This window comes from Propithecus coquereli, unplaced genomic scaffold (assembly GCF_000956105.1).
Source record: "Propithecus coquereli isolate 6110/MARCELLA unplaced genomic scaffold, Pcoq_1.0 Scaffold553, whole genome shotgun sequence".
NCBI classification, from domain to species: Eukaryota; Metazoa; Chordata; class Mammalia; order Primates; family Indriidae; genus Propithecus; species Propithecus coquereli.
Window position 1 is genome coordinate 809,824 of NW_012151430.1, and position 13,389 is coordinate 823,212.

Genomic DNA, 13,389 nt, shown 5'->3' on the forward strand with positions numbered 1-13,389 from the left:
GCCCACGAATCTGTTTAGATTAGTAATTCTGGCCATCTTTCAATCCAGACAAAATGGACAACCAGAGAATTCCCTAGGAAGATTTTCCTTCACCAGCTTCCTTCTGTGTCACTTCAGAAATAGGGCTGTTCACTTTTGGGTGGTCCCAGTATGTCGTATAGACCCATCTGTAAAACACGCTCACAGTTTTTCTTCTTCAGTCAGCTGGTCATGAGGAACTCCCACAGGCACGGATTGAGGGAGAGGAAGTAGTGCACTAGGAATTGGTGTTGAAGGAGTCTGAGCCACCTGCCGGTGCAGCCTGCTCTGTGCCTGCACAAGCTCGGTTTCTCATACTGTGCTCACTTGATACTGGACTGCTGCCGCACACAGCCAGCCCTCACGGCCAGGCACCCAGCTCATGATGGGAAGTTCAGACGGCATAATCACCTGGTGTCCCATGGTTAGGCACTCAGCCTCTATACTGAAGCCCAGTAGCAAAGCAGAAGTTGTTTCTCAAAAGTATTATAGAATAATTATTTCCAAAAGAGAGCATAGATGTCTCAAATTCTAGAGGATTGCATTGTCATTCTCCTATTAGTGTTTGCGGGAGGCTCCATAGAGCACTCCTGTTTGCCATGGATGCTTCAGGTGTCATTGGGTGTGCTGGATTATAAGCCAAGTGGCACAGTGGTTGATACTGCATCCTGAACTTGGTGGCAGCTTTATGAGTGACTCTGCAGATGGTTCAAAGTAGCACGCTCACATGTGGTATGTTACCTCCAGAATCCAAAGAAAATAACCCAGCAGTGTGCCTCTTTTTTTTTTTTTTTTTTTTTGTGGTTGATAGTACGGGTGCAGCAACGTGTATTTCACTTTGGAGGAGATACCGTGGTATGCCCCAAATTATGGAACCCCCAGAAGCTTAAGGCCCTTGAATTTTTATGGCGTTTGTCTCCTAAACTCAAATTTGCATAGATTTTAGTAAGGCATCTAGAGTACACTCCCCCTATTTTATAATGAGATATTTTATGTAATTTAAACGAGTAAGATATATTTTATAATTTACTATAAACAAAGGAGATAAGTAATCAAGTCTGAAATTTAAATGTCTTGTTTTGAAATAAATTCAGCCTTTTTCTAGAACTGAGTTCACTTTTTTAGTTGTCACAATAAGATAAGACTTTAGCTTAAGAAATCAAAGGCTTCGTTAACATTTGATTTTTAAATAAAGTTTAACTCTGGTATTCGTTTATTCATTCACATTTATGCAGCATATAAGCGTTGATTGAATGTCATCTCTTTATAAGTCCCTGGCATTTATAGAAAAAAGACTGATTGACCTTGGATTGGGATGGCTACTTTGTTTTAAAAAGGCCCCAGTCTTACGTGGAATGGAAAGAAAGCTTTTTTGGAGAGGCAGTTGTGGAAATGGACTGGACAGATAATCAGGATTCGCTAAGCAAAGGAGACAGTAAACATTTCAGTCAGAATAACTCAAGCACCAAGGTATTGATTCATCTAGAAAGCATTGAGTGCCTGTAAGGCACCCTGTGCTAGTCGTTGAGGTTGGGAAAGGTGATAGGTAAATAGCATTGTCCATTTTCTAACGCCATAATTTTTTTTTTTTTTTTAAAGGCTGGTCAATGATAAAGCCATACTTCTTAAATAATTTTTTTTGACAAAGCAATAAATTCATACCATTGAAAAGTCAAGATAGTAAAACAAGTTGTACTTTAAGGAGTATTATTTTCACTTTTATTAATATTGTAGGGGAGAAAATGTAATATCTTTTTCTCACCCATGGCAAGGTTCGTGGCTGACACACTCATAACAAAATACAGATTAACAAGAGAAAAGCATACAAATTTAATTAATCGAAGTTTTGTGTGACATGGGAGCCTTCAGAAATGAAGACCCAAGGACCCCGGGAGAACTGTATGTTTTTATGTGTACGTTCAATGAAGAATGGACAGCTCTGTGGAAATGTGATTGGACAAAAGGCTATGATCTAATGGTAATAGACCAAGGGGGAGACCCAGCAAGGCCTGTCTGTCTAGAATCTTCTTGGCCTCTGTATGCTACGTTCCTTTCTTGTAGGTATGGGGCAGGACCCCTCTGGAATGAGGGTCTTCAAGGGAGAAGGAAGAGAGTAACCTTTCTAGGTTTTATGGCTTGCTTTGGGGTAGAGGAGTTCTACTTGCTATGACCCTCCTTAGGGAGGAGGAATTCTGGTTTCTATGACTCTCCTTAGCAGAGAAAGAGGAGCAGAAGACAAGAGGGCAAGAGAAGATCAGAGAGAATTTGCTTCTGAGTCCTTCCAGTATCCTTTAATTCAAAGAACTCAGCATGCCAAAGTGCCATACTTTGGAATATTTTCTGAGCTCCAGCACTCAGTAGTTTCAGCTCTTTTATTGTGAAATATATGGGGCGAGGTGCAGATAACATAAATGTACATTTTAGTGAGTTTTAGTGTACATCGAACATTTGCTTAATCACTACCCAGATCAAGAAATTGAACATTGTCAGCACCCAGAAGCAGCCTGCATGATGTCTGTTCTCAAATCCACTCCTACTGCCCCCAGAGAGCATGAATTTCCATTCAAGCCTGTGGATAGGCACACCTTAACACTGTTTGGTTTTGCTTACTTTTGAACATAATGTGAATATAATCTTATAGTATTCTTTTGTGTATGTCTTTAACCCAACATTATGTTTATTGAATTCATTCATGTTGTTGCATATACTTACAGTTAATTCATTCTCATTACTTAGTATTTTATTGTTAGCACAGTTGAGGGCTATTATAAGTAAAGCATCTGTGAACATTTCCGTGTATTAGATGCACACGTGCACATATTTCTGCTGAGCATACCTAGCAGTAAATTGGCTCACAGGATGTGCCTATATTCATTAATTCCAAGTTGTATTCCAAACGATGGACTAAGTTACACATCCACCAGCAGGATGTAAGAATTCCCATTGTTCCACATTCTCACCAGTACTTAATATTGTCAGTCTTCTTAGTTTTAAGTTTTCGACTGCCTAATTTTTAGTCATTCTGTTGAGCCTATAATGGTGTTTCACTATAGTTTGGATTTACATTTTGCTAATTGCTACTGAGTAAGTACATTTTCATTAAAATAACCATTTTTGTAAAGTGACTCTTTAGGTCTGTTCTCCATTTTCCTAATGAATTGTCTTTTTCTTATCGAGATGTAGAGATGTAGAAATAGTTTTTCTTGTTTTCATTTTACTATTAGGTCTATAGTCTGCCTGGAATTGATTTTTGAGTGTGGTATAATGTAATGGTATAATTCATTTTTTTTAATGAATAATGATGTCAAACACTGTCCTTTATGCTTGTTGGCTATTGCTTTCTCTGTTTTGTGAAGTATCTGTTTAAGGTGTTTTCTTGTGTGTGTGCTTGTTTTAAAGTTGTATTTTTTGTGTTTATTATTATTCTGTAAAAATCTTTAATGCATTCAGGATGAAGCTGTTTGGCCCATATTTTATCCCATTAATTTGGCTTACGTTTTCATTTTCTTACATCTTTTTAAAACAACTTTATTGAGGTATAATTGACATACACTAAACTGCACATATTTACAGTATACAATAAGGTTTTGCATATGTAGACACCTGTAAAACCACCACTGTTACAAAGATAATGACCTTGTCTCCCCAGAAAAAGTTTCCTCGTGCTCCTTTGTACACCCTCCCTCCCATTCTTCCCTCTCCCTTCTTTGGTCCCCAATTACTGATTCTTTTGTCAACCTAAATTAGTTTACATCTTGAATTTTGTATAAGGAGAAACATATAATATGTACTCTTTTCTCATCCAGCTTCTAATATACAGTAAAATTATTTTGAGTTTATCCATGTTGTTATGTGTCTCAATATTTCATTCCTTATGATTATGTTACTCTCTAGTATGGATATGCCGCTATTTGTTTAGCATTCAATTACTGATGGACATTTAGGTTGTTTCCTGTTTTTGACTATTGCAAAGAATGCTGCTGTCAATGTTTGAGTAGAAGTCTTTATGTGGACATAAATACGTCCACATAAATATGTCTGAGTAAATATGTAGGAGTAGAATGGGTGGATGGTAAGTGTTTATGTGAACACATACTTTCATGTATTTTGAATAAATATCTAGCGATGACTAGGTTATGCGGTAGATCCACGTTTAACCTTTAACAAAGTACCGTACTCTTTTCCAAAGTTGTTGTGCCATTTTACATTCCCATCAGCGGTGTATGAGAGTTCCAGTTGTTGCAGATCACATCCTCACTAACACTTAGGGGTAAGGTCAGTCTATTGAAGTTGCATATACTAATTCGTATGTGGTAGTATCTGATTGTGGTTTAAATTTACATTTTTCTAAAGATTAATGATGGTGAGTGTATTTTTGTGTGCTTTGTCATTTGTATATCTTTTATGAAGTGCCTCTGAGTCTTTTACCCATTTTTGAGGAAGTTATGGTTAATTTCTTATTTTTGTGTTTTAGAAGCTCTGTGTGTGTGCTCTAGACAAGTCCTTTAGTATGTGATTTGCAGACATTGTCTCCCTATCTGGATTGTGTTTTCCATCTATTAACTGTTTTTTAAAAGGCAGAAGTACTTAATTTTGATATCTGCTTTCTCATTTTTTTTCTTTCAATGGACTGTGCTTTTGGTGCTATGTGTTAAGAAATCTTTAGTTGGGATCTGGGTTTTCAGGCTCTTTCTGGGCTATAGAGTTCTTTTCAGGCTACCCTGTAGCAATCTGAGAGTCTAGCATCACTTTCTGCTGGAATTCAGATATCCAGGAGGAGCTTAGAGCTATGACTAGAATGCTGATGGACCTCGTGTCCACCGAAGAGAGTTCCCAGGACGATTCCAAGGCCTCTCATCCCATGTGCTCGGGAACATTAATAAAGGTACCTGTCCATGGCCTATTAGGAACCTGGGCCTCACGGCAGAACGTGAACGGTGGGCGAGCAAGCTAAGCTTCATCTGTGTTTACAGCCACTCCCCATTGCTTGCATCACTGGTACCAAATATTCAAAATTTTGGTATTTTAGGTTGCTTTATAATTTAAGTGCCCACTAATGTGAGTGTGCAGCTCTTGTGTCTTATATAATTGGCAGGGTTTTTTTTATTTCTGCCTTTTTTAAAAAAATTCAGTGTATCTTTTAAAATGAAAACTGGATCTTTTTCTTTATGATTGATTTTTTTTTTTTTTTTGAGACAGTCTCACTCTGTCACTTGGGCTAGAGTACAGTGACATCATTATAGCTCACTACAACCTCACCTCAAACTCCTGAACTCAAGCGATCCTCCTACCTCAGCCTCCCATGTAACTGGGACTACAAGGCATGGGCCATCATGCCTAGCTAAGTTTTCTCTCTTTTTTTATAGAGAATCTCACTGTGTTGCCCAAGCTGATCTCACACTCCTGGGTTCTAGTGAGCCTCCCACCTTGGCCTCCCAAAGTGCTGGGATTATAGGTGTGAGCCACCACGTCCAGCCTGCTTGCTTGCTTTTTTGATTTGCTTAGAAATCTTTTTCTCAAACTGAGAATATAAAAATACATTTTATTTTAGTACTGATCCAGCTTTAGGTTTTTTTAAAAGAGATAGCCAGTGGTTCCAACACTTTTTTAAAATAAATCATCTGTGTATCTAACTACATTCTTTATATGCAGTTGGCCCTTCATATCCACGGGTTTCCCATCTGTGGGTTTGAGCAAATGCAGATCAAAATCATCCAGGAAAAAGAAGTCTGAAAATGTGCAGACTTTTTTTACTTGTCATTTCCTGAATGATACCGTATAACAACTATTTACATAACATTTACTTTGTATTAGGTTCTATAAGTAATCTAGAAATGATTTAAAGTCTATGGTAGGATGTGCATAGGTTATATTCAAATACTATAGCATTTAGACAGTAAAACTTGAGCATCTGTGGGTTTTGGTAGCTGTGGGGGTCCTTGGACCAATCCCCATCAGATAATAAAGCACTACCGCACTACAATGTGAATATTTTTAAAGATTCTTTTAATCTGTTTTCTTAATACTGTTCCCAAAAGAGTATGATAATTTACTTTTATAAAACATTGTGTAATCATGGTATCACTTTTTTTTTATTAGCCATGCTTTTTCTTTTCTTTGATTGAACATATATTATGACAGATGTTCAAAATTTAAGATTAGGCAAGTATCTTTTATAACTAATTTTAGGGACTAATTAAAGGCAAAAATTTATAAAGAAGTTTCATATAGCACTATATTGAGATTTGTTTATCTTAACAATTAAGAGGGGAGTTTTTTTCCCCCTCCCCAAGAAAACCTAATTTTATTGACATAAGTGATAGCATCAAAATCAGAATTTCTTGGTTAACATCTAGGTGGTTTTTGTTATTGTTTGTTTTTTTCCTGTACTGATATATTTTATTTATAACCTTTGCTAAAGAAATTGTTTTTCTGTTTTTATAGTTTTGGTAAGCAGTTTGGAGGAAAAAGAGGATGTGATTGTCTTGTATTAGAGCCTTCAGAAATGATTGTGGTAAGAACTTTAAAGAATGCTGAATTGTTTTTTGATATGCTTCAGTTTGAACTTTAAATGTGGTAGGCTTTAAACACTTGAGGCTTCATAACTCTGGTCTTTCAGAGATTCATATACCAAGTTTATACATTTTCATCTACTCAGACTTTTCTGATCCTTGAGATAGAGTGCCACTTGATATAATTATATGTATACTGTGTTGTAAATTTGGTAATTTCTTTTACTCTTCTACCAGAAAATTAAATAAAGATTTTTCAAAAAGGGATCATGATTTTTCAAGTGTTTTCTCATTTCTCATTCGATTTAGTCAATAAACTTGGAACATCTATAGTTCATGCTCTGGACTAGAGGGAATGAATTAGAGAAAATTAAAGAGACATCCAAGTAAAAAATGGTCTAGATCAGCGGTCCTCAACCTTTTTGGCACCAGGGACAGGTTTCATGGAAGACGGTTTTCTCATGGACCAAGGGGTGGGGAAGGGGTGGTTTCAGGATGATCCGAGGGCATCACATCTACTGTGCAGTCAGACCTCTCTGCTAATGATAATCTGTATTTGCTGCCACTCCGCAACACTAACATCACCACCTCAGATCATCAGGCATTAGATTCTCATAAGGAGTGGGAAGCCTAGATCCCTCACAGGTGCAGTTTACGATAGGGTTTGAGCGCCTATGAGAATCTAATGCTGCCCCTGATCTGACAGGAGGCGGAGCTTATGCGGTGATGCAAGCAACGGGGAGTGGCTGTAAACACAGATGAAGCTTAGGTTGCTTGCAGGTCGTTGACTTTCTGCTGTGAGGTCTGGGTTCCTAACAGGCCATGGAGAGGTACCGGTCCAAGGAGTGGGGGGGTTGAGGACCACAGGTCTAGATCATAATATTTTTACTTTTTAATTATTTGGGGGGAGGTTTCATTTAAGGGTGTATTTAAGGAATAATTCTTTACTTGTTAAGAGATCCTAGGTAGTTGATGTAACTTTAGAATTTTTTCTTTTTTTAAGTATTAGAAGAATCAAGAACACAGCTCCCTTTTACCTTGTTCTGAGATGACCTTACAAGAGAATAGCATGTACTGAATGGAATACTAGCATCTCATGTAGATGATCATGTCATCTAATTAGATTTACACTGTTTAGAATAGAGGTTGAATTATTTTTTTTTTCTTTTTTCTTTTTTTTTTTTAATGCAGGGTCTTGCTCTGTTGCCTAGGCCAGAGTGCAGTGGCGTCATCATAGCTCACTGCAACTTCAAACTCATAGGCTCAAGCGATCCTCCTGCCTCAGCCTCCTGAGTAGCTAGTACTACAGGTGCGTGCCACCGCACCTGCCTAATTTCTTTATTTTTTGTAGAGATGGGTTTGCTGTGTTGCTCAGGCCAGTCTTGGACTCCTGGCCTCAAGCCATCCTCCCACCTCAGCCTCCCAAAGAGCTGGAATTCGAGGCGTGAGCAACTAACTGCACCCGGCCTGAGGTTGAATTCTTAATGAAACATTTTAATGTCAGGGCTCAAAACTAAACTACATTTCATTGTGCTGTAGTCGGATTGACATTTTTGAATAGTTTAAGTTTCATATGAACAACTGTATTTTAAGCTCCTAAAAAGCAAACATTATTTCTTATTCAGTTAGTATCTTCCACAGTACAGAGTGCTGCCTGCATGGTAAGTATGCAGTGAATGTTTTTTGAATTCAGGTTTTTTCAAGGCATGGACTATGTATTGTTTCATATTTATTGTCTTTAAGCATTGGATATATGGGATACCTATTAAAGCCTCAGAATTTTTTTCTTTTAAATATATGTATTGAGGGACATGGTGAGAAAACTGCCCAGGCAGTATTGGTTTTCTCATTTATTTGTCAGTTGATGTATTTTGTATTCCTCACACTTTATGGAAAGAGAATAGTGTTGTTATTTCAGTGTTCTTGTATACATTGGTTTTAAATACTTTTTGCACATAGAAATGTTATATAATATTTTCTCGCAAGGAGGAAGAAAAGGAAAACATAAAATCACTTGAAGTACAAGATGCTACATGCTCATCTTATACATTCCCTTTCCAAAACTTGGAGTCAGCCTTTCCTCTAATGAAACCTGCTGGCTTTTGTTGGAGAAGAGTATTTAGAAACCAAGATCTGGCTGACACTTGTGCTCGTTGCTCCAGATATCTCGTTGCTTTTCGTATCTCTCAGTGAACAAAGCTAGAAAATACATGTGTGTATGTGTGTACATGTGAACGTATGTACACACAGTTGTATACATATGTCTTTATATATCTGTGTTAAAAACCCAGAGTTTATTCTGTCTTTTTTAGTACTTCATTATTATTGATTTGTTTATTTGCAGTTAAAGTAGTTTAAGAATTACTTGCCCATAACATTGCAGAAAGCACTACTAGCTAGAGTATTAACATAAATAAACTTTAAATATAAAATTTGATGATTTAACAAATGCATAACCCTTACAACCCACCTCCCTAGCAAGATATATTTTCATCATGTACCTCACCAAGTAAGGAAGTATTGAGAGAATTATAGGGACCCAGCAAAAGGACACAGGAGCCAAGTTGACGGGATTCCCATGGCCAAATCTGGCACAATGTGAGACTCCAGATACAAATTCACAACAATTGATGGTATCCCCCTGTATAATATAGGAATTTATATAAGTCCTAATAAATAAATGAATGCATGAATTGGGGAGAAGGGAAAGCTCTTCCTGACAGTAGAATGCCAACTAATAAATTTGGAAGGGATGGTCAAGTTAGAAAATGATTAATGAATGCTAAAACTTGGGGATGAATGTTTGATGAGGAACAGAATACTTATGAGGTCTCAAAGTATTTCCCCACAAATCATTTTTGAAGGGAAGAATTACTAAATTTCTGGTGGGAAAACGTGGCAAATGCTAGCATGGGAGTTAGCTATGAATGACATTGTTGGTGCGATTGATGGTACGTGACTATGGACTCCAGATTAGAGAATTTCAAATTCTCCTATTTTGATAAGTACTGTAGTTACATAAGACAAAGTCCTTCTTCTTAGGGAATACATGTTGACACATTTTGGGGTCAAGAATCACTTTATCTCCAATTCATTCCCAAATGTTTGAGAAAAAAGTGTATATATAAAATAAAAAGTCATAAGTCACATCAAGTATATATATTTATGGTTGGTAGTTTTTAAATTCCAAAACTTTATTGATGATACAGCATAGTTTAAAATGCTTTATGAGTTATAGGAGAAAATCCAGAATAGATAAAATTTTCAGAAATCCTAAAAATGGTTGGTCTGAGTGTATTAAATGGTTTTATTATGTTTTTATTTGTACAGATTTGAATACCTCCACTGGTGATTTGGAATGCCTTTTTCTGAACACTCTCTTGATCACCTGATATGTTAGTCATCTTAATCTGACATGTTCTATAGTAATCTTGTTTTAACTTCATTTGGTATGGTGAGGTTATGCATATTCTCATATGTTATGAAGGGAATTTTTCTTATTATTCTTATCTCTTGCTCATTCTTCTACTTGGATTATTCCTTTCATAAGAGTTTTTTATTGGTAAATGAGCCATTTTTTAATAAAAGGCTATAAATTATCATTCTCTTCAACCTTATGTATAAAAGGCATTTTATCACAGTTACAATTTTTTGGGGGTGGGGATCTGTCAAGTTTGTTCTTAGACTTTTGGACTTGAGGTCATGCTTTTAAAAGACCCTCCCCATAACAAAATTATTTGGCTTAACATGTATTGCTTTGTAGAATTTTACTAGTTTGTTATTTTAATTTAACTTTTAAATCTAGCTTCTGTGTAGCTGAAGACAGTAACATCTACTTAGCTACCTCTCTCCCAATATTTTCTCCAAATACAATGTAGATCTACAAGATGGGTGAAAGAAATCTATACACAAACCACACTCACAACATAACTTGAGGACAGAGAATGTCTAAACTTGAAAATAATTATAAATAATAATTTTATAGGTGGACAATGACAGGTATTGGCAGGGGTGTGGAGAAATTGGAGCCTTTGTGCATTGCTGGTAGAAATATAAAACGGTGCAGCTGATCTGGAAAGCAGGCAGTTCCTCAAACAGTTAAAAATAGAATTACCATATGACCCATCAGTTCCACTCGTACATATGCATACAAGAGAATTGAGAACATAGGTCCCTGTAAAATCTTGTTCACTAATGTACACATTATTCGTAGAATCCAAAAAGTAGAAACAGCCCATATGTCCATCAACTTGATAAATCAATAAACAAGATGTCATATATTTGTATGATGGAATATAATTCTGCCGTAAAAAGGAATGAAGTATTGACACCTGCTACAACATGGATGAACCTTGAGAACATTCTAAGTGAAGGAGGCAGTGTGCAAAAGGCCACCTGTATATATGATTTCATTTACATCAAATTTCTAGAATAGGGAAATCCATAGAGACAAAAGTTAGATTAGAAAATCTACATAAGCCAGTATCTAGAAAAGAAAGTGAATCTGTAATTACAAACCTTTTCATTTAGAAATTCAGACTCTTGTGGCCTCACTGGTAAATTTTTCCACACATTTAAAGAAGAAATAATACATTACCTCTAACAGGAAGTAGAAACAGTTTGAATACTTCCTCTGTTTTTATTATATGAGCCCAGTTTAATTTTGATAACAAAGTTTAACAAGGACATTATACAAAAGCAATATTATAGATCAGTATTTTTTTTTAATGAAAATAGATATAAAAATCTTAAAATTTGGGGGAGTCAAATCCTAGTAATACACAGAGTTGATAAAACATCATGACTAAACTGAATTTATTCCTAGAGTTGCAAGTTGATTTAGCATTTAAAAATCAGTGTGGTTCACTACATTGATAAAATTAGAGAGAAAAAAATTCAAATGATCATCTCTGTAGATACAGGGAAAACACTTGATAGTATTCCAAACCCATTCATGATTTTAAAATTTTTTGGCAAGCAAGGAAGAGAAGGATCCATAGCCTTATTTAAGGTACCTGCACAAACCCTATAATAAATACTGAAAACTTTCCCCCAGCATTTGGGAATGTGTCAGGAAAGCCCGTCGGTACCAAAATCACTGTCTAGGAGATCCTGTGCAGTGTGTTCAGGCACGGGAAAAAAAGGTTGAAAAAAATACATAAAACTGTAGTTTACAAATGACATGATTTGCACCTAGAAAACCCAACAATACCTAAATTGTTGGGTTAAATGTAAACTTAAATAAATGTAAACTTTTAATAAGTAATTTCAGCAAGGTCACTGGATACTTGTTCATACACAAAAATCAGTTTTATTTCTCCTTACAAGCAACAAATAATTAAAAGATGGAATTTTATAAACATACCATTTATAAACATAAAAAAATTCACATGTATCAGATTAAATCTAACAAAAGTTGCAGGAGACCTTTACCCAGAAAACCGTAAAATTTCTTTAGATCTCTAGCTCTAAATCATTTGAGTTAATCACATTTTTAATATATGAATTCTTTCAATATCCATCTGAAATTTAGTACAATCTTAAATCGCAGCAGTTTTTTAATAGGGATCAAAAAATTGATCTGTGACATATGTGTCACATAAAGGGAGAATATGTTTGCAATAACTGAAAAAAAAATACCTAAGCCAAGCACACTGGCATGAGTCTATAGTCACATCTACTTGGTAGGCTGCTGAGGCAGGAGGAGTTCGAGGCTGTGGTGCTTTTTTGTACGCTACGATCATGCCTGTGAATAGCCACTGCATTCCAGCCTGGGCAACATAGTGAGACCCCATCTCTTTAAAAAAATACTTAAGCATAAACTTAACAAGTGTGCAAAAACAATGTTTTTAACCACCCTTGAAAAAAACAAAAAATTAAACTTGAACAAAAAGAGATACTATGTTGTTAGACATGGAGTTACCATCATACTGTTATTTTTTCTTAGTTTGCCTTATGGGTTTAATGAGATCCCAGTGAAGAATACTATCACGTATAGTGGTGGTTTTGTGCTTATTAGCACATTTGGAAAAATAAAAAGGCAAGAAAAGGTAGAAAACTGAGAAAGAAGAGCAATTTAGTAGAGATATATAAATCTTTTTATGTACTAAAACCAATGCAAAAAGGTGAAAAAATATAATCCCCCCCAACCAAAACAATGATTTTAATATATGTAAAATTGTTGGTATAATGCCACCAAGAATTATAATTTCTGGTGACTTTGAGAGATAGTATTTTGTCTGTACATTCCTGATGGGCTATGTTGTCATAAGGCCAGAAAGAGCTAGTTGTTTCATTAGTATTAATAGTGGTATTTTCACAGTTTTTTATACAGTCAACGTCCCACATGATGATGTTTCGGTCAGTGACAGATTGCATATATGACAGTGGTCCCATAAGATTCTAATATGGTATTTTGGCGGTACCTTTTCTATGTTTAGATACACAGATGCTTAACGTGTGTTATAATTGCTTACCAGTATTCAGTATGGTATCATGCTCTACAAGTTGTAGCCTAGGAGCAATAGGCTGTATGGTATAGCCCACATGTGTAGTAAGCTGCACCACCTGTGTTTGTGTAAGTAAACTCTATGATGCTTGCACAATGATGAAATCGCCTAACAACTCATTTCTCAGAAGGATTCTTCATCGGTAAGCAACACATGACTGTATATGCGTGTGTATAGATGCACATTACATGTAACTACATAATTATAATTAATATAACAATTAACATACATACATAAATATATACATATATGAGTTATTAGGAACCAAAATTATGTAACCAGGATGTTAGTGGTAGTGTTGATGCTGTTAATTTAAAGTGATTATATATGTATAGATAATATATGTGTAT

At 35.8% G+C, this 13,389-nt stretch overlaps 1 protein-coding gene across 1 annotated transcript in view; it reads left to right on the plus strand.

Moving 5' to 3' along the window:
* The window catches only part of RAPGEF6 (Rap guanine nucleotide exchange factor (GEF) 6), a 213,525-nt gene that overhangs the window by 42,972 nt on the left and 157,164 nt on the right, over positions 1-13,389 (plus strand). The window contains exon 5 of the mRNA XM_012657631.1: positions 6,463-6,532. Coding sequence (XP_012513085.1) covers positions 6,463-6,532 — 70 coding nt within the window. The remainder of the gene's footprint in view (positions 1-6,462; positions 6,533-13,389) is intronic.